The sequence below is a fragment of the Micropterus dolomieu genome, linkage group LG16 (genome assembly GCF_021292245.1).
Source record: "Micropterus dolomieu isolate WLL.071019.BEF.003 ecotype Adirondacks linkage group LG16, ASM2129224v1, whole genome shotgun sequence".
NCBI lineage: Eukaryota > Metazoa > Chordata > Actinopteri > Centrarchiformes > Centrarchidae > Micropterus > Micropterus dolomieu.
Genome location: NC_060165.1, coordinates 19,170,029 through 19,187,994, shown reverse-complemented (window position 1 = coordinate 19,187,994; position 17,966 = coordinate 19,170,029). Strand labels below are relative to the sequence as shown.

At 39.3% G+C, this 17,966-nt stretch overlaps 1 protein-coding gene across 3 annotated transcripts in view; it reads left to right on the top strand.

Moving 5' to 3' along the window:
- Window positions 1-17,966, top strand: part of LOC123984672 (liprin-beta-1-like) — a 35,715-nt gene that overhangs the window by 1,185 nt on the left and 16,564 nt on the right. The window contains exons 1-9 of one of the 3 annotated variants that reach the window (XM_046071694.1): window positions 1-123; window positions 7,590-7,669; window positions 9,983-10,188; window positions 12,833-12,913; window positions 14,378-14,491; window positions 14,573-14,683; window positions 16,050-16,142; window positions 16,386-16,424; window positions 17,631-17,748. In XM_046071694.1, coding sequence (XP_045927650.1) covers window positions 7,606-7,669; window positions 9,983-10,188; window positions 12,833-12,913; window positions 14,378-14,491; window positions 14,573-14,683; window positions 16,050-16,142; window positions 16,386-16,424; window positions 17,631-17,748 — 826 coding nt within the window. In that variant the 5' untranslated portion in view covers window positions 1-123; window positions 7,590-7,605. The remainder of the gene's footprint in view (window positions 124-7,589; window positions 7,670-9,982; window positions 10,189-12,832; window positions 12,914-14,377; window positions 14,492-14,572; window positions 14,684-16,049; window positions 16,143-16,385; window positions 16,425-17,630; window positions 17,749-17,966) is intronic. The other 2 variants (XM_046071695.1, XM_046071696.1) reach the window with 2 other exon arrangements.

The window sequence follows — 17,966 nt, the reverse complement described above, 5'->3', positions numbered from 1 at the left end:
AGAGACGTTCAATGGGAAGTTGAACGCTGATCATGGAGCTCCTGTGAAAAGTGGCCGAAGTGTTTGGAGGAAAACTATTGGAGACTGCAGGACACCTTCTCTAACGTTTCTTGGTCGAAAACCGTAAGTTCACAGAAGTTTAAATGAACTTTCGAAAATAAAGTTAGTTTTGTCGGCTTCTTTGAGCAAGCTTCGTTAGACTGTTGGGCTACTCTGTGTTAAAACTCAATACAAAACCGCATAGTTTTCCAGTTTTTATTCTTTTCTATTGGATATAAAGTATCTAACAAAGTTGTTAGCTAACTCATTTTCCCTTGGTAGTAAAATCAAATATGTAATTTATTTTCTAAGGGTAAAGTTACAATATGGCATCTGTGGTGAAAAAGAAGACATTAGAGGGTAGTTATTATTGTTCATTGTTTTATTTCATTGACGCTATTATTTTATTTTCTTCCTTTGGTATCAGAAAAACTTGCAACATCACTTGCAATTTTTTTATAATGGTATGTTTTTGTTTATTGTAGAATCATTTTACTACTCAACCAAGCCAACAGCTTCTTATTAACAAAAATCATACATGTAAAACCTACTAATTCACATTATATAAGTGATATATCCTCATATTTTGTACCTGTCAGGGCATTGTAGTTTCTTTCAGTGAGTTGAATTAGGCTAACTTTGTATGCAAACACGTTGTTTTAATTTAACCAGAGATCATTTATGCATCACATTTCCCTTTTATGTAAAAAGCCAAACAGTGAATCACTGTAGTGAACCTCCAGTCACACTCAGTTTGGCCCCTACTACCATTTACTGTACAAAGTGCAGTAGCAGAGAGACAAAGCCAGCACTTTAAAGTTGCGTCTGGTCCAGTGTCAGCTTCTTTCATTATCAGTCTTCTGCAGCCTTTGTTTGGATAAACCTCTGTAGTATACAGTTGTTCAGGAAAAACCTCCTTCCTGAGGCGCTGCATGACCTCCTGGCAGCCCTCCACTCTGCATACGTCTAATGATGTCTTGGCCTCCAGGCAGAGAACTGAAAGCATAACAAAGGATTTGATTTCCTTCTCTGACAATAACCATATTTGTATCCTGCCACACTCTCAGGGCTAATGGCTGGCTGCTCAGAAAACCCATGCTGTTGCACACTTGCTTGCACAGCCATATCTTGATATTGCAGTGGCAGAACAAGCATAATAAAACGCACTTTGACATTGGTAGGTGATTGTTGAAATAAATAAGTCTAATCTCGTGTCACCAATCATCTTGTTTGCTCAGGCAACAAGCATTTATTTGTTGCTCCTTCAGGTGAAGAGGCTCTAGTTTGTATTAGCAGTGCACTTGGCCTGCCAGATCAACATGGCACAGACCCCAACATTTTCTAGTTTTTAGATTATTATTTGTCTTGAAGCCACGTGTCAAGAAAATCAACGGCGGCCTTTCTATGTCAGCCACCTTTTACTTGACATTTGCATTCCTTGCATTCTTGGTACAGTACTCTTGTGGTGGCTTCTTTTGAAAGAAGGGAGGTGTCACTTTTAAATCCCATGATATATTGGGATGTTTACGTGCTTCTGAAATTAAATTAAAATCCTTAACTTAATCTGAAACAGTTGTCTCGCAGGAATATAATTAAAGGCCCAGTTTTTATGTATGAGCTGTGCAAGTGTTTTAGTTTTGCTGGTAGAGTCAGTGCTGGGAAATGGCGATTTCTGACAAAGAGGAAGACATTTCTCCAGAATGTGCCAGGAAATGCTTCCTGACAGGACTGAGTGAAGGTCTTCCTGAGTGTGGGGATGCCTCTGTTTCAAGCCTGTTTATGGTTTAACTCATTTGCAGTATTTTGCTTATCTTGTGAGTCTAAGTTTACAGCAACAACTGTGGAAATGTGCCCTAAATAAGACTTCAAACTCAGAAAGGCCTGCTTCTGTGCTAAGACCTTGATAACAAAAGCAATGAAAGGGAGTTTTTCCTGGCTTGCTGTGAGCTGTTACGCAGTTCCTCCTGCCCCTTTCCACAATCCTCTTTATCCCCCCACTCCAATGTGATTTCTGACTGTGATGTAGTTGGGGGCCACATGGAAAAACTGCAGTAACGTTGGATCAGTATCATGTGAGTCTCTGAAAGACAAAGAGTTGTTTTGTACAACTGCTGCAGTGAGAAATAAAGCACTAGTTTAAAGTCTGTGCTTTGATGTTTCTGTCAAACAGTCTGACCTCACAGCAGCCCAAACTAAAAGTCCACCTGACCATCTCTCAGGGGGGAAGTGTAAACAGAAGGCGGGGTGTTTGACTGCTGGTTGGATTTCACTTGGGTTTGAAGTTCATGTCATGCTTCATGCCCACGGTCCCTCAGAAAGTACTACTGTAACTATAACTACTGTACTGCATCTAATTGAGGTTAGAGCTGAAACAATTAGTCAATTAATTGAATATCTTTAAATATATGGTTGTTGGACTGGTGAACAGACAGAACAGTACATTTGAAGACATGCCCTTGGCATTTGACCTTTTTAACTATTTTCATATTTTCAATATACAAAACAATTCATCAGGGAAATAAACTGACAGATCACTCAATAATGAACACCAATTTTTAGTATAGATTTAGTATTGTCCGAAAATACTGCAATTAGAACTATGCTACATCATCACTACAGCTCTTTTTACTGCAACCACACCTACTGACACCACTACTTTCGCTAATACCACCGATAGTTTAGTTGATTTTATTTAATTAGAAATTCTTGTTGAAATCAAAATGTCTCGTCAACAAAGACCATAACTTTGTAAACTATCTTATGCTGCTTTCCACTGTCATTGTGGGATGGTCACTAAGGATAGCAAAGCTTTGTCATTTAAAACACAAAAGTACTGGTACTTCTGGATGCAGTAAAATCTGACATTTCTTTTGGTAATATGTTAAATAATTATCTGGAGTAAAGAATTAAAAGGCACTGGAGACCAGTAGTTTTAAGAGCAGTGGCAGCAACACATGCACAAAGTATGCTGAATAATTTTCTGTTTTGGAATGAGAAACAGCTCTGTATTCTAGCTTAATTCAGTTTTTAGTTGATGACGACAATCTGCTGATAAATCATTTGCATGAATAGAGACATGAGAGTGATTAAGCTATTTAAAGTGGGCAGACAGAAGGCAGACTACGACCCGGAGAAAGCGTCCTTTGTAGTGCTGTAATCATTAGATTAATTTGATTTGATTAATCAAATAATAAAATTATAATAAAATGAAATTAAGTGTTAAGCGTAATTTTTGAAACAGAAATGACAAACACGAGATGGTTCCCGGTTCTCATATGTGAGAATTTGCTGCTTCCTCCTTGGTCTTACATACATTATTAAGTATTTTTGGGTTTGTTAGTCAGACAAAACAACACATTTAATGACATTGTGACAGGCTTTTCTTCCCAGTTTTCTGACATTTTATCGACAAAACTATTAATTGAGAAAATGTTTGTTAGTGGTGCTGATAGCATACAAGATAGGATCATCAACTTTACAATGTGAAGCTGGAAAGCAGATACTTATACTTTATGTGAATAGCAATGGAGCTACTATTGAGCCTTGTGGGATGCCTTTGTTAACAATCTTAAAGGGGATTTCATTTGAAACCATCAGCAGGAAGAAAAAACAAACAGCTGTAAGGAGAATAATAAAAACCAGTGAAAAGCAAATTATTGGGACTTCTTTAGATTTATAGATTCAAAAATTCTGCAAGATAATTTCAGTTTTTATCCAAGAAGCAAGTGTATTGTCCACCATACTATCACACATATTATGACAACCATGACCATTCTGAAATGCACATCTGTACCACAGATGGAAGGACACTAGTGGGGTGTGTGTGTGTGTGTGTGTGTGTGTGAGTGTGAGAAGCCTATATATGTCTGTGTGTGTTTTAGAGCCAGACCACTCAGCATAGGGTCAAGTAATCCCAGGCTATTTTCTTTTCAGATGCACTGTCCCTCCCCCTCCATATCTCTTCTTCTCATCTGGTTGACGTTAAAGCCACTTTACCTCATTAGAAAACAGATTTGTCTTTCTATAAAATAGATTTGGAAATATTACTTCTGTCAGATACATTTTAGATACAAGGCGTTGATGCAATTAAAAAAAAAAATTTAATTTGTGTGGATGTTCTGTTGCGAACCACAAGTGAATTGTGTTTTTAATGTGGTTTAACACTGTTAGCCTGCTGGTTCAAGTCTCAAACAAAGTGCATTCAGAACATGCAATGATGTAGTTTGGGACAAAGAAGTCAATTTGAAGAAGCCGTCATTAGTCCTTTTATTCATGTCTTCATTAACATTTTCTACTTGTCACACACGGTAAGCTAAGGATAGCTAATGAGAAGTTATATTGTCATGACATTAATACATGGGCAATGCTTTTCTATTCATCCATCATGTTTCAGCAAATCTCACAAGCCCCATCGTGTAAAGATGCTTGCTTGTAGGATCAATCATTGGTTTTGGTCTTTTCAGGGTGTTAATTGGCATTAATTAACAGAAAAATACCACCAGCCTGATGTCTTTGTAGTACTCATGGTTTCGTCTGAGGGGTGGAAGGAGGAAGGGGGGGTCACAGGGGGGGGGGGGGGGGGGGGGGGGGTGGCAGTACCAGGCATTAGTGTTTGGTTTTTGGGAGAACTAAACCTGCTAAGGAATGTGTGCAGTGCTTACTCCTACACTGTGCGGCGTTATCAATCATCATTACAGACACTTCTTCACATGGCTGTAGAGCTGGACCCTCATCTGTTGGCTTTTCTCTTGAGGTTTCGGTCAAAAAGTTCTTCATTGACGACCTGCTCATTACTGATGTGAAGAGAAGTGGAAAATGTCTCTGCCTGGCATTTTAAAGGGTCTGGTGTTATGAGTCTTGAAGAATGGACAGACTAGTTTATGTGGCAGTGTCATTTTCTGCCACATGACCAGCACAAAATTACATGTAATTGCGGGTATGATTCTTGCTCAGACATAAATGATGAGACTGATAAGATGCCCTACTTTTCCCTGAATATTTCTCATGAACCTCGTAATACCAGCCGTGGCTTTCATCACAAGACAGCAGAGACAGGATGAGCTCAGCCTCAACTCTGGTAACAAACTAAGATTTGTTTGATCCTAAAATGTTCTCATTCATCCTTTTTTAACACCCGTGGTTGAGCCATGACCAGAAGTACAAGATAGTTTAGTATGAGAGCGTCACATCATGCAATATGTTGTTTTCTGCAGTCACACGGATTCTCAACAAAGAAGCATCTCTTTTTGGAAAAGGGAACAAACTGTAGGTTTCCCCCATGGCACCCCATCAACAAGCAGCTGACCAAATACAGCTTCCACCCTGGTGAGAGTGAGCCATGGTTTTCCATCAAGAAGCATTAGTAGTAAAATATGTATCTTTGGCGCTCTTCCACCCTGAATATCCCATGGGAGCTTTAAAATTTAATTGGAAAGCAGGTTGTTTTATTTTGAAATCCAAGGTATTTTCTGGCTTATTTACCAGAAGGCATGTATAGTCTTGCTTTAAATGACATGAAAAGGTTCATGTGTGCATCTACATCACCATAATTCTCTTCATAGTCAGTCTTAGTAATATGGTTGTTGAGTGATGCAAATAAACAGCAGTGTGGATGATGTTTTGGAAGAAACTTTCCACCCCTTCTGTGCAGTGTATTGTTGAAATTAGGCAACAAAGCACTTAAGGCCCTTTGTGTTTTAACAGCAACCGCCAGCTCAAATTGAAGCCATTGGTTTAATTATGCCCTTAATGTCCACATTTTACCCTGCTGGGTGTGACACTGTGACCCCAGAGAGGGAGGAAATGAAGTAAACCCTGCTGTGCCTGCCCCCTACCACGGGAACAAGTAGAGCCACTGTTTTTATGTTGTTAGTTCTGGGCTTCAGCTGCTGTCTCTGCATACTGTATACCATCTCAGCCCCTTTAAATCAGATTTAGTTTGAAGTGATAATTGGTCAGTACAAGCAAAGGAGAGACATGTGACAAGTGTTTGAATTCAGCAGTCACAAGGATGCTGTACAATTTTGTTATGGAAGTTTGAGATGCCAAGCATGCCAATGCTACGAGGCCTGAGACCCCTGGGAGAATAGTGCCATTATTCCAGATAGGAGCCTGCCCATGAGCACCCGAGACTGCACGGCCACCGGAAATAAGGCCTGCTGGGTAATAAGTCATGGAGATCACTTTGTTTTTTGTCTCTCAGGCAGCCAGTTTTGTTGTGGCACAGACTGCCGGGTTAATTAAATGCGGCAGTCATTTGAAAAAGGAACAATGAGAGCTTGTGCCATAACTGGATTAGTGATAACTCAGTTCTGTTTTTTTTATTTAGAAATGTAAAAACATGCAGGCCGGCTTTGTAGTATGAAAGGGATGCTTGTACAGGAACAAATCAATGTTCTTAACAGTGAAAATAATTTTAGGGTTGAAACTAACAATTATGTTGATTATTGATTTGTCTGGTCTGCTCTGTAAAATGTCAGAAAATGGTGACAATCGCAGTTTCCTAAATCCCAAGTTTGCGTCTTGAATTACTTGTTTTGTCTGAATGACAGTCCAAAACTCAAGAATATTCAGTATACTGTAACATAAAAAGAAAGAAATGAACACAATCTGGAATTAGGGATAAAATGATTGATTGTACCCGATTAAGACTATGGGTCAGCCAAAACAAAGCGGTTTGAATATGTCAACTGAGGCTATGAAAATATTCAGTTACAGGTACAGATTAATCAGTAATAAAAATAATAGTTGCAGCTCAGATTATGAACAACCTACAGTTTTCTTTCTTGTTTTGTGTTTGAAACAACCTGAAGCCATTAGTTTAAAGATTTCTTTTTCAGACTGTGCTTAACGCTGCACATTAGTACATTAGTTTCAGTCTTCTCACCCCAGTTTGACTTTGAATCTGTATGAAAATGACTATACTTGTTAAGTCATTTCCATCAGCTGAATGTCCATCTAATCACTTCTGTGTTGACTTTTATATGTAAATGTCACAAAATGTCTAAAGAGTCTACTGACTGATGTGATGTTAACTTTAGTGAGCTGTTGTGGTCTTTAGTTTGGTTTTAGTGGTTGTTATAGAGCTTTTGATCCTATCACAAAGTCTTATTCAGCCTTCTTGCCCGGTTGTCATTAAAAATCTACTTTAGATGATCAAATTTCCACTTTTCTAAACTAGTTGAGATACTTTTACCTCATCCTCTTTTTTAAATTTACAATACTTAAACCTTTTGGAGGATGGCTACTTTCCTGTTTTGAATAAAGGCCTTTTGATTTTTACTTGTCTCACTTTCATAAACACATAATTAGGGTTTGTTTATGAATTGGTAAAAATATAGAAAAAGACTCGCTGCTGCAGCCATAGCCGCCTACTTTTCCCATCATGCTGGCTACTGTACATTTTGGGGAACCCCCTGTCTGTAGTCTGGTGGAATATAAAGTAGACTCTGTTATTCTTTAATGGCTTAGCTTTGGCAGAGTTCTTTATGGATCCTTGCTGTCTTTTCCCCCTTGTTTCTTTTGCTTAACTCTCTTCTTTTCTCTTTCAGATTCATTGAGTAGAAGATGATGTCTGATGCCAGTGAGATGTTGGCTGCAGCCTTGGAGCAAATGGATGGCATCATAGCAGGTAACCACATTGTACACTTAGACTTTAAGACCTGGCTATATCACTTTTTTGAAGTGGGCATGGCATACTATGGGCTCTAGCCACATCTGGAATCCATTGGATTGCAAGCTGGGAATACTACGGTAACACAATGTGCCCTTCTCCTTCCACTTCTACCAGCAGTTTAATTTAGTCCTTCTGAATATACATAAAAGTTTGGAATAATGCTGAAATTGTGCTGCTAGATCACTGCCCTTTCTGCCTCCACTGCATTCCTCCATCATGAGAAATGAAAGCAAGTTTCCATTGTCCCCGCAGTGACGGAAACTAATGATTATTCAAGCTCTGTGAGTTTGGAATACAAACTCCTGCCTGGGAACTTTTGGCCACGCTCTGGGTACATGTGCCGCTGCAGATGAGCAGAGCAGGCTTCAGTTTCGGAGTCCCTACTTTTCCGCTGATGTGTGTAATTATAGCGCTGACCTTTCCAATGGGAGCGAGGCAGCTGATCACATGACATCCCCCACTCCCCCCTGTTTTCGCAGAAACCACAGCCGTCGTCAAGCCCCACTCCCTGGCTACTGTGGGGAAGCCATGCTTGTTTGGATATTTATTAATTTATCTCGCTCTTTGTTACCGTTGGACATCTTCATTATGGCTGACATTTAAGACAGATGACAGATGGTGTGGAGTAGGCCAGAGCACACGATGGGAACATCGTGCACTCGAGTTCAGTCAACACGCTGCTGCATTTGCTTCCAAGAAAAATCAGACAATCTGTTTTTCACAGATACAGGAGGAGATTTAATTGCCATTATTTGCTTATACTGTGTCACATGATGTTTTGATACAATCCCTGTAAACATTTGCTTGCCCGCTATGTTTGCAGGAGTGTGTGTGTTTGTGTTTATGCATGGGTGGAGAGAATAGCCATAAGTACCTTAAATATAGTTATTATACTGTTGCTGAAATGTTAGTTTGAGTAGGAGTTCAGTTATTGCTAAAAGATGCTCTGTGTCCTCTGTAAAAGTATGAGTCTCTTAAAAAACTGAATGCTCTCAGTGGAAATGATGTATGATAGAAGCATTTTTAATTAAAATACTTTATTAAATGACATGTAAACAGCAGTAATTATCAGCTGCAATGCCCTTGGCAGTTATTTTTGCCTTTTAATGAATAGATCAGTAAATGTGGAGCGAGTGGATAACATGTAAAACGTTCTCCTGTTGGGTGTTGGCGTTATGTATTAGACCATTGACCAATCATGATGCAAATTTAATCAGAATTCAAATAGTCTACTTAATTACTGTAAGGAGTGCTGTATGCTGTCACCTAATTTTGAATTATGTCTGAATATGCCACTATGAATTACACCCAGACTTCGGAGACCAGATGTATAAACGATCAGAATCCGATTTATTGGCCAAGTATGTGTACACATACAAGGAATTAAACTCTGATTTTAAGTTGCTGTCAGTGTACTTACCCACAGAACAATTTACAGTAAGATGTAAATAGACATGCATCTGAACAAAGAGGTAAAACACTGAACATGCATGTTCCATGTGACCAACAACATAGTTTCTAGATGCAAGTCAAGTGTGCTGTAGATTGTAAACAGATTTCCCCCACGTAAACTTAATAAACATGAACTTGTAAATATAATAACAGTATGTGCTTTATACCACACTGTGCACAGTACATGTGAGTAAGCCTGTTGATATATTAATGTGATTTGTTATATGTGATGAATTAATGGTAACACAGGAGCTGTAAATGGCCAAAGCTGTCTGCAATGAAATTGTTCTTTTAAACTGAAAAACCGGTGGATTAGAGAGAAGTATTTATATGCGAACATATGATTAAGGGCTTGTCTACATTCATCTTTGTCTTAATGTGAGAGAGGAAATCAGGCACCCTATCTTCCAGTGTTTGAGGTTCCAAAACCCTGCGCAACTTGTAGATCTGAAAATAATGCGTATGCTATATTTCTGTGTGTGTACACGTAGCTGTAGTCATGAAACTACACAGAGTCTTGTGTATCTTCTCTGTTTATTTAACGGCACCCACACCAGATGAAGACATTTGGTGGCATGTGGTGACAGACATAACTTCCAAGTTCTGAAAAAAGAAGTAAACATACAGTTACATAAAAATCTCAAATTTGCAGCTTTGTAACCACATCCACGGATCAGCTTTTGTCAAAGCCTGCCAGTTTGTCTATGAGAATTAGATTTTTGTTTTGAGCAGCCTGCCAACCTGATGAGCTATTGTTATTTCACAGCTCCACTTTATGATTTGTATGAAATAAAGTCCTCCCCTCCTCCTCCACAGGCTCCAAGGCCATGGACTACTCCAACGGGCTGTTTGACTGCCAGTCGCCCACTTCACCTTTCTTGGGTGGCCTTCGGGTGCTGCACCTCCTGGAGGACCTGCGGGGAGCGCTGGAGCTCATGGACAACGAGGAGAGGGACAACCTGCGATGTCAGATCCCTGATTCCACTGCAGAGGGACTGGCAGAGTGGCTGCATGGACGATTGGTAAAAAGTCCATTTATAAAGTGCTGTTTAGTCTTTGTTAAAGATATTCGTTTAATTTTTTGGCTGTTTTATGTATTTGAGTCTGTAAAAGGAAGTGTAACACCTTCACAGTAATTTTGTACTTCTTATTTGCTGTTATGGTTTGTGCTAACCAGACTCAAAGAAAAAAATCCACAAAGAAGGGGTTGGAAGAATATTGCATCATTTGCTATTTGTCCTGTCTCAGGGTCTGATTCACAAAAGACATTGCACTTATGATATTACAGCAAAAACATGCCCATAATGTTTTGCAGCTCAGTGCAATTTTAAATGTTGATCTGCAATTTTCTGTAGTTCTAGTAATATTTGTTCGTAAAGTGTACCAAAGTAGCATATCACACAACATGGTTAAGCAACATTTAAGTGAAAATGAGGTGAAACATATTCATGTATCTTTAAACAAGCCCAGTTGATTTGAACCTTTCTTGGACAACTATGATCTGGATGAGTGAGAATTTCCACAGACAGTTGAATTTCATAAATCCAGCTGCAAGACCAAAACCTTTCACTCGTATCTTAAAATGTTTGATTAGAAAGAGAAGTATTCTACTTCTAACTGTTCCAGTTATCTATTAACTTCCTTCTGCTCTTTCATTCCTTTCTGTCTGTGGGATATTTCTCTTTTTTTAGTAATTGTTATTTGGGATGATCCGTGCGGTTATTGCATCTGGGCTCATGGAGAGCTGTTTTTTCTACTCTGCACTGGACTGTTAAAGTGCGTAACGATGGTCGCTGCTTCTCACATCACAGCACTTGGTTTTATGTTGTTTCCCAGTTTCATTCTACTGTCTGTGCTATCTGTGTGCACATGATGTGCTGTAATGCGCTATTGCTTCACCTGGCTACAATCCCCGATGCTATAATCACAGGAAAGCATGGGTGTGACACCCCCTTATAAATGTGCTTCAGTTACCACCAACTCTCTGAAAATGCTAATAATTTCACTCCAACTGCGTGTGGCTATCGTTTGTGAATTGTACTTTGTTTGCAATTAAGCTCATTTGCATAGAATGGGGCCTTGTTTGCGCCAAACGTATGTTTGTGGCTGCTTTGAGAATAACTTGGTTACTTTTTGTCTTATTTGTGCAGGTTTAGCAGCAGCAAGAGCTGCACAATCCTTTGGTGGATTCACCGCTCTGATTCTTTAAAATAATAATAATAATAGTCTTGGCTCTTTGCATAATGTTGCTTGTGCGGCAGGTGCTGTAACTAATAATAATAATAATACATTTTATTTATAGGCGCCTTTCTGAACACTCAAGCTCACCTCACAAAACATAATAAAACAGTACAGCAATAATCGATAAAATTAACAACTATAATAACATAAAATCAGGGTACATAACAACTGGAAACAAAGATTGAAAAAGAGTGATCACGCGGGATATGCCAGTTTAAAAAGATGTGTTTTCAGGCAGGATTTACTGAACTTGTGAATGGAGCATTATACAACTGCACCATTCTAAAGAATGAAAAAACTTATATACACATTATACATGCTGTCTACTAGCAAAACAAAAGTCAGGCAGGCAGTCATTCACTTTACGCTCTCACACACAGATCATTCATTGATTGGACGAACGATCGCTAACTTCAGTACAATTCCAGTTTAACTTCAGCTGTTGTTATCGCAGACTATTTCCACAAAAGCGCTCGCTGACGTTGCACTTTGGAAGAGTTAATATTATGTATGTGTCTTGTAGAAGTAGATCCATTTACACCTTTGCAACATCTGGATAGAATTTATCTCAAACCACTTCCTCACGTTGTTTGCGTTATCTGATTTCAATCCATATTTACACTTTGCTTTTTTGATATCCGCTAATCCGATGCATGAAGTATAAATGGGTTCTCTGACGCTTCTTGTCAAAGAAGAATTTCATCATGACTCTTATAGCCAAAGTTTTATTTATTTATTTTTTAACCAATTCGTGCTCATGTCTGTGTATGGTAATATCAGTGTTGTTGCATGTAAGACATAGCCTGGGATGAATTACCTTCTGATCTGCTTTGCATCTCTTGATCGTGCTCCATTGTCTATACCGTGACTCGTGACTGTTTATTGTAAAAGTGCTGTTATGACGTGCTTTCTGAATGATGGAATTTCTATACGAGTCCCGCTGCAAATAGTTTCCATCTTCCAAACTCACATTGACTCAGGCTGAGGCTCTTGTTTTTCTTGTCTCTCCATGTGTGATATTTGAGAGAAGAGTTTGCTTTTGATTCAATTTTCAAATCGCTTGCATGTGAGAGCACTATTGACCCTCACATGTTTCTCTGAAGGCTCAACTCGCATATCTGCTCTAATTTTTAGTTTTATTTTTTAGGGAAAACCATGTGAGTTCATGTCAGTCAGGGAGGTTATATGGTCATACACTTTAGTGGTATGTGCCCTTTAGAAAATCTATGTTGCTCAAGGCTGGTGTGTATTTTGATTTGGACTCCTCAGCCAGACCCTTATTTCAACATGACAGCTAAAGGCCTTTTTCCTCATTTTTTTTCATGGGCTCTCATCTCAAAAGAAATAACAGTCTAAAACATTATTTAACTGATGCAGCTACTTGTTCAGACAACACAAATCAGAACATATTGTTTCTAATTTCAGACAAACGGCCATGGCTCAGAAGCAGTCTACCAAGAACGTCTGTCACGACTGGAGAGTGACAAAGAGTGTCTCATCCTTCAGGTTTGTGAGCAGAACTGTTAATTGTAGCTACAAAACAGCAGAGCAAGTGCTCTTGAATAGGCAATTAAGTAGTACTGTTCTTGAGTTCTTTTCTTCTTGATTACCTCTTCCAAAGTGTTCACTGTCCTGTTTGTTGATTTGTGTATTTGGCTGTTAGTCAGCAGAACATTGAAAAAACTACTCAAGAGATCTCAGATATTCAAGAAAGTTTGGTGATTAGGAACAAATTATTAGTTTAGTAGTTTAGTAGTAACAGTGGAGCTCTATGACACAGAGGAATAAGATATATGAAGCTTTTCCTACACAGATAATACATGTTAGTAGAATTAATCCATTGATGGTTTGGGTCTGTCCTGGAAATGTTTAAATCAGATAAATTAAAAGAACAGACATAGTTCAAATAATATTTCTTGTTACCGCACATTTGGGGGAATGTCCTGTCATTCTTCAACTAAGACATTGGTAAGGCTTTGAACATTATCTGGAGGATGTTCTCTGCCTCTAACACACTTGGATTGCGTGTCCTAGACATGCTTGATTGGGTTTAATTCAGGAGACCTGGCCGGCCAATCCATCACAGATACACCTTCATCCTCAAAGAAGGTCATGAAGACCCGAGCTGTGTGAGGATGGCTATTATCTTGCATTAAGATGAAGTCATCGTCAACAGCACCTGCAAACGGTCTGACAACTGGCTTCCAGTAATGAAGTTGCCGGTACTGTGTTCTCCAGTGAGAACAGGACCTGTGACCGGTCTTCTGGCTCTCCTACCATCATCATAAAGTCAATTCCTAACAGCCTGGTTGGATGGAAGTGAACTCGGTGGAAGTCAATTTCCAAGGATCGAGCTGTACTTCTGCAATTTCGATGAGACAACTTCTCAGTCTTGTCATACACAAACAACCTTGACCTCGTCTCCTGCAGTACTACTCCTGTCTCCTGGTAACGTCTCCGTAGTCGGCATGGAGACAAATCAAACCGCCAAGCTACCACCTGAATTACTTCCCTATCTGTCCATCGCAGTCTGGTCCAAATGCCATCCGACACCATCCACGACCATCAGGAGACATCCAGCAATCACAATCCACACAGAAAATAACATCCTGCCTTTAGACCGGATAATTGTCTAATAAAACACACATTCCATTCCTTATATGGGGGTATATTCCCACAGCCATTCCTATAGGCATTGTCTTTACTCTTCAGACCAATCAAACAACACAACTCTTGTGTAGCTCAGCTAATACCACAATGAGCCAAACATCTAACTATTATGGCCATTCCAAAAATATGCTCCTTTTTAATGTTCTTGAGTAGTATATATTTGGATGCATACTAAGATCTTCCAAACATTTTCTGTTATCAAACTAATATATTTTAGATGATTATGTGGCCTTATAATATGTACTCTTTGTACTTTCTAGCTTCTGGTGTAAATAAAACTAATCTCTCACCGTTTTCCAGGTGAGTGTTCTAACAGACCAGGTGGAAGTGCAAGGTGAAAAGATACGGGACCTCGACACCTGCCTGGAGCATCATCGTGAGAAACTAAATGCTACTGAGGAGCTGCTGCAACAGGTAGCTAACCAGTTTGAAAAATTCTGATCTCTCCACTTAATATTTTAGTGCAGCTTTATCATGTCGTGTCGTGCTTCGCAGGAGCTGTTAAACCGGACAGCACTGGAGACGCAGAAGCTGGAGCTGATGACCGAGGTGTCCAGTCTGAAGCTGAAGCTGACGGCTGTGGAGAGAGATCACATAGACAATGAGGTACATCCCCGTCCATGGCGTAGCAATAGCAGAGAAGTTCTCAGTTGCACCTGCACTTTGTTTTATTTGATGTGTGACTCTGAATCTTGGCAGCAGCACAGTCATTGTTGTAAAGTCACAAAGGTCTGCCTCACTCCACTGGAGGACTCATAGATCTGTCATGTGGTGCAGGGTGAACTTCTTTAAGGGTTACAGAAGAGGCTTAAACACCCATACAGCTCCAGCAGCTGTTTCCTGCCAGAACCCCCCACCCACACCCACACCACTGTGAGAGTAGGTGAATATTATTTAGTGGTGTTTCCAGACAGTTAAAGCCAGAAGGGAGTTAACGGAATTGAATGCAAGTGAATGTATTTATTTTAGCCCCCATTAAGATTTAAATGACACCCTAAAGAACACATCATGTCGTTCCCATCCAAGCAATGCTCAGGTATTCTGATGCCTGTATTTGTTTAACCTTTAGCACCTGATTGATTAATTTTGTGTCAAAGATCTTCTCAGTCACAACAAGAGCAGTTTCCAGTGTCTGTTTAGGATAAACATTCATAAATCTGTTAAGAAATCATATTAGAAAGTGCTCCTTGTATCTCCAGATCTTGCATAATGATCATCAAATTCTTTTATTAAAAGTAATCCATAAACATCAATAAGTGTGCCAAAAAAAAGTCAGCATGCATACTAAAACTTTTTACTGTGCTTGACACTATTCTGCAATGCACAAATGAGATGGGGGGGGTCTAATCACAGCAACACAACAACTTTAAATAAATTGCAGCACCAGAAAGAATAAATTATTATAAATTTATATAAAAATTTTAGATAATTTTCTTTACCTTGTGTAACTATGGACACAAGCACAAACAATCTGGCATTGTGTAAAACATTTTTCCATAAAACGTGTATGTACAGTTCCACTCACATGCCAAATGATGCCATTTCTTTATCCTGAAAAATATAATAAATGGTTATGCCTGTAAACAAAGGGAGTGTAAACTAAAGGAAAACAGCCTAGAGTTCAAAGTTTCAAAAGACTGTTTTGAAAAGGATGTAAAAGTACTCCTATACACATTACAATTAGTGACAGTTTCTCCAAAGTTCAGGCCTCCTACACTGCTGCTGATTGAGCATTTTTGCAATAATTGACCATGACACTTCCCTTTAGTCCAGGATTTGTCTCCATGTGTGGAGCTTCTCAAGTTTTCTCCTATGGGACATGAGTCCGAAAATAATGTTTGGTGCTTTTGGCAGGAAGTCTCCCCCTGTTAAAAAATTTCAGAACTCTCTCCCACATTGTGTCCATAAACCTCCCCAGAGCAGGCTTCTCTCTGAGTTTAATGGGTAACGGGAGTTCTTTTATTTTCCCTAGGGCTTATATCGGGAAGTAACGGACCTGCGGTTCAGGGTGACTGACATAGAGAATGAAAGACTGCAGTGTGAGAAGAAACTCAAAGCTACCAAAGTGAGTGTGTGCAGGTCATTACTGAAGGTTCATTTAGTAGACACGTGATTCCTTTACATTTAAAGCTGACGTGATATCTGAATTTATTCTTGACCTTTGAAATGCATCATTACATGTTTAAAGCCTTGTGATTTTCTCCATGACATCATTTCTCTTCTCGTGTACCCCCCCCTTTCTTCTGCTCCTCCTCCCCCCTTCCTACTGTGATTTTAACATCTTTCTGCAACATGCTAACCTGTCAAGCGTCCAAAGCAGAACACTGAACAGTTCAGTGGCGATGAGGTGAACAAGGTTTAATCTCTAGCCTGTACTCTTCTCCTTTCTGGCCCTTAAGATCCTCTAAACCTGCTCCTTCTCCACTGCTGCACACTGCTTTCCTGACTTTCACCACACTCGCTGTAAGTGTTTCCACCTGTACCGGTTTCAGGATGTGTACCAGGTTCAAATCCCCTCTTTAGCTTTGTTTGTATTAACACCTGTAGACCTGAAACAACATATTTACAGAATTCTGCTGTTTGCTTCAGTCACTCAAAGTTGAACAGTTAGTTTTATGAGCACCTTTTCATGAGTCGTTTTGTGGCAGTTTTATATGCTTGTCCATTTTTTTGGTGTGTCCACAGTTTAGTGAATCTCATGAGTTTGCACTGAATCATCTCACAAGACCCACAGTGTGTTAAATAGAGCATAAGGGTGTTAAACTAACTGACCTACTGACTGACTAAATCTTACTAATGTTGTGTTAAAGGGGCACTCCAATGATTTTAACACATGAAATACACTTAAAACAATGATGGTATGTGTTTTGTGGCTCTGAAGGAGCTTTCCAAAGTTTGACACAAGATCAAGAGGTGCTTTCAGCTAAATGCTAACATCAGCCTGCTTACAGGCTCAAAATGAAGGCTAGGATTTTGTCCATTCTGTTTTAAATTGCTGGAGTCCCTCCCCTTTTACAGTCACTTTGTAAATGATGGTGTAGTGCTGGAATGATTCGACAGAAATTAATGAACAACAAACGCAATAACCCGGTAACAGTCGTTCTCTTCTTCTTGAGCTTCTGAAATGTGAGGATTAGCTGCATTTCTCTGTTTTATGTCTAAACTTAAAACTCTTTGTGTTTAGGAGCATTGGTTGAGCAAGATAAGCCATCTCAGGACATTACCTTGGAGTCATGGAACTTGTGATGGGCTTTTCTGCCTATTTTGTAGTAGATAGATTAAACAATTAATTTGATAATCCAAAAAATAGTTCGCCATTAGTTGGGTGCCTTGTTATTACATTTATTGTGATGTACTAATTTCATGGGTTAACTTTGCGTGCGTTATGAGTTTGTATATGCTTAGCAATATGTGTCTGGCCACTAAAAGCTTGTAAATGAAAAGGCAGATAAAAAATGAAAACCTAGACTAAATGATTCTGTTTTTCTGCGGATTCACAGATAAATTGACAAGAATTGAAGAATAAAGGCTTTTACATCTTCTCTCATTATAGGAGGAGCTGCAGCTCCTGCAGAAGCAGCTGGAGGAGCGAGAGGTGGAGCTGAGGAGGCTGAAGGACGAGAACAAACTGAGGGTGGAGAGCCACAACGGGGCTGAGGGAGGAGAGAGAGGTGGGAGTTGTTTCGTGGAGTCCAACTCTAATATTACAAAAGGGTTTATGAGGATTACACAAGTAGACATTTCACATTCCACCAACACAAGATCCTCCTCCAGCAACCTGTCTTTCATCTAGATTTCTCCATTAATTATTATTTCTTGCATTTCACACAGTCTAAACTATAATAAGTAGATTTGAGGCCCTTTAAAAAAAAAAAAACTAAAAAAAAAA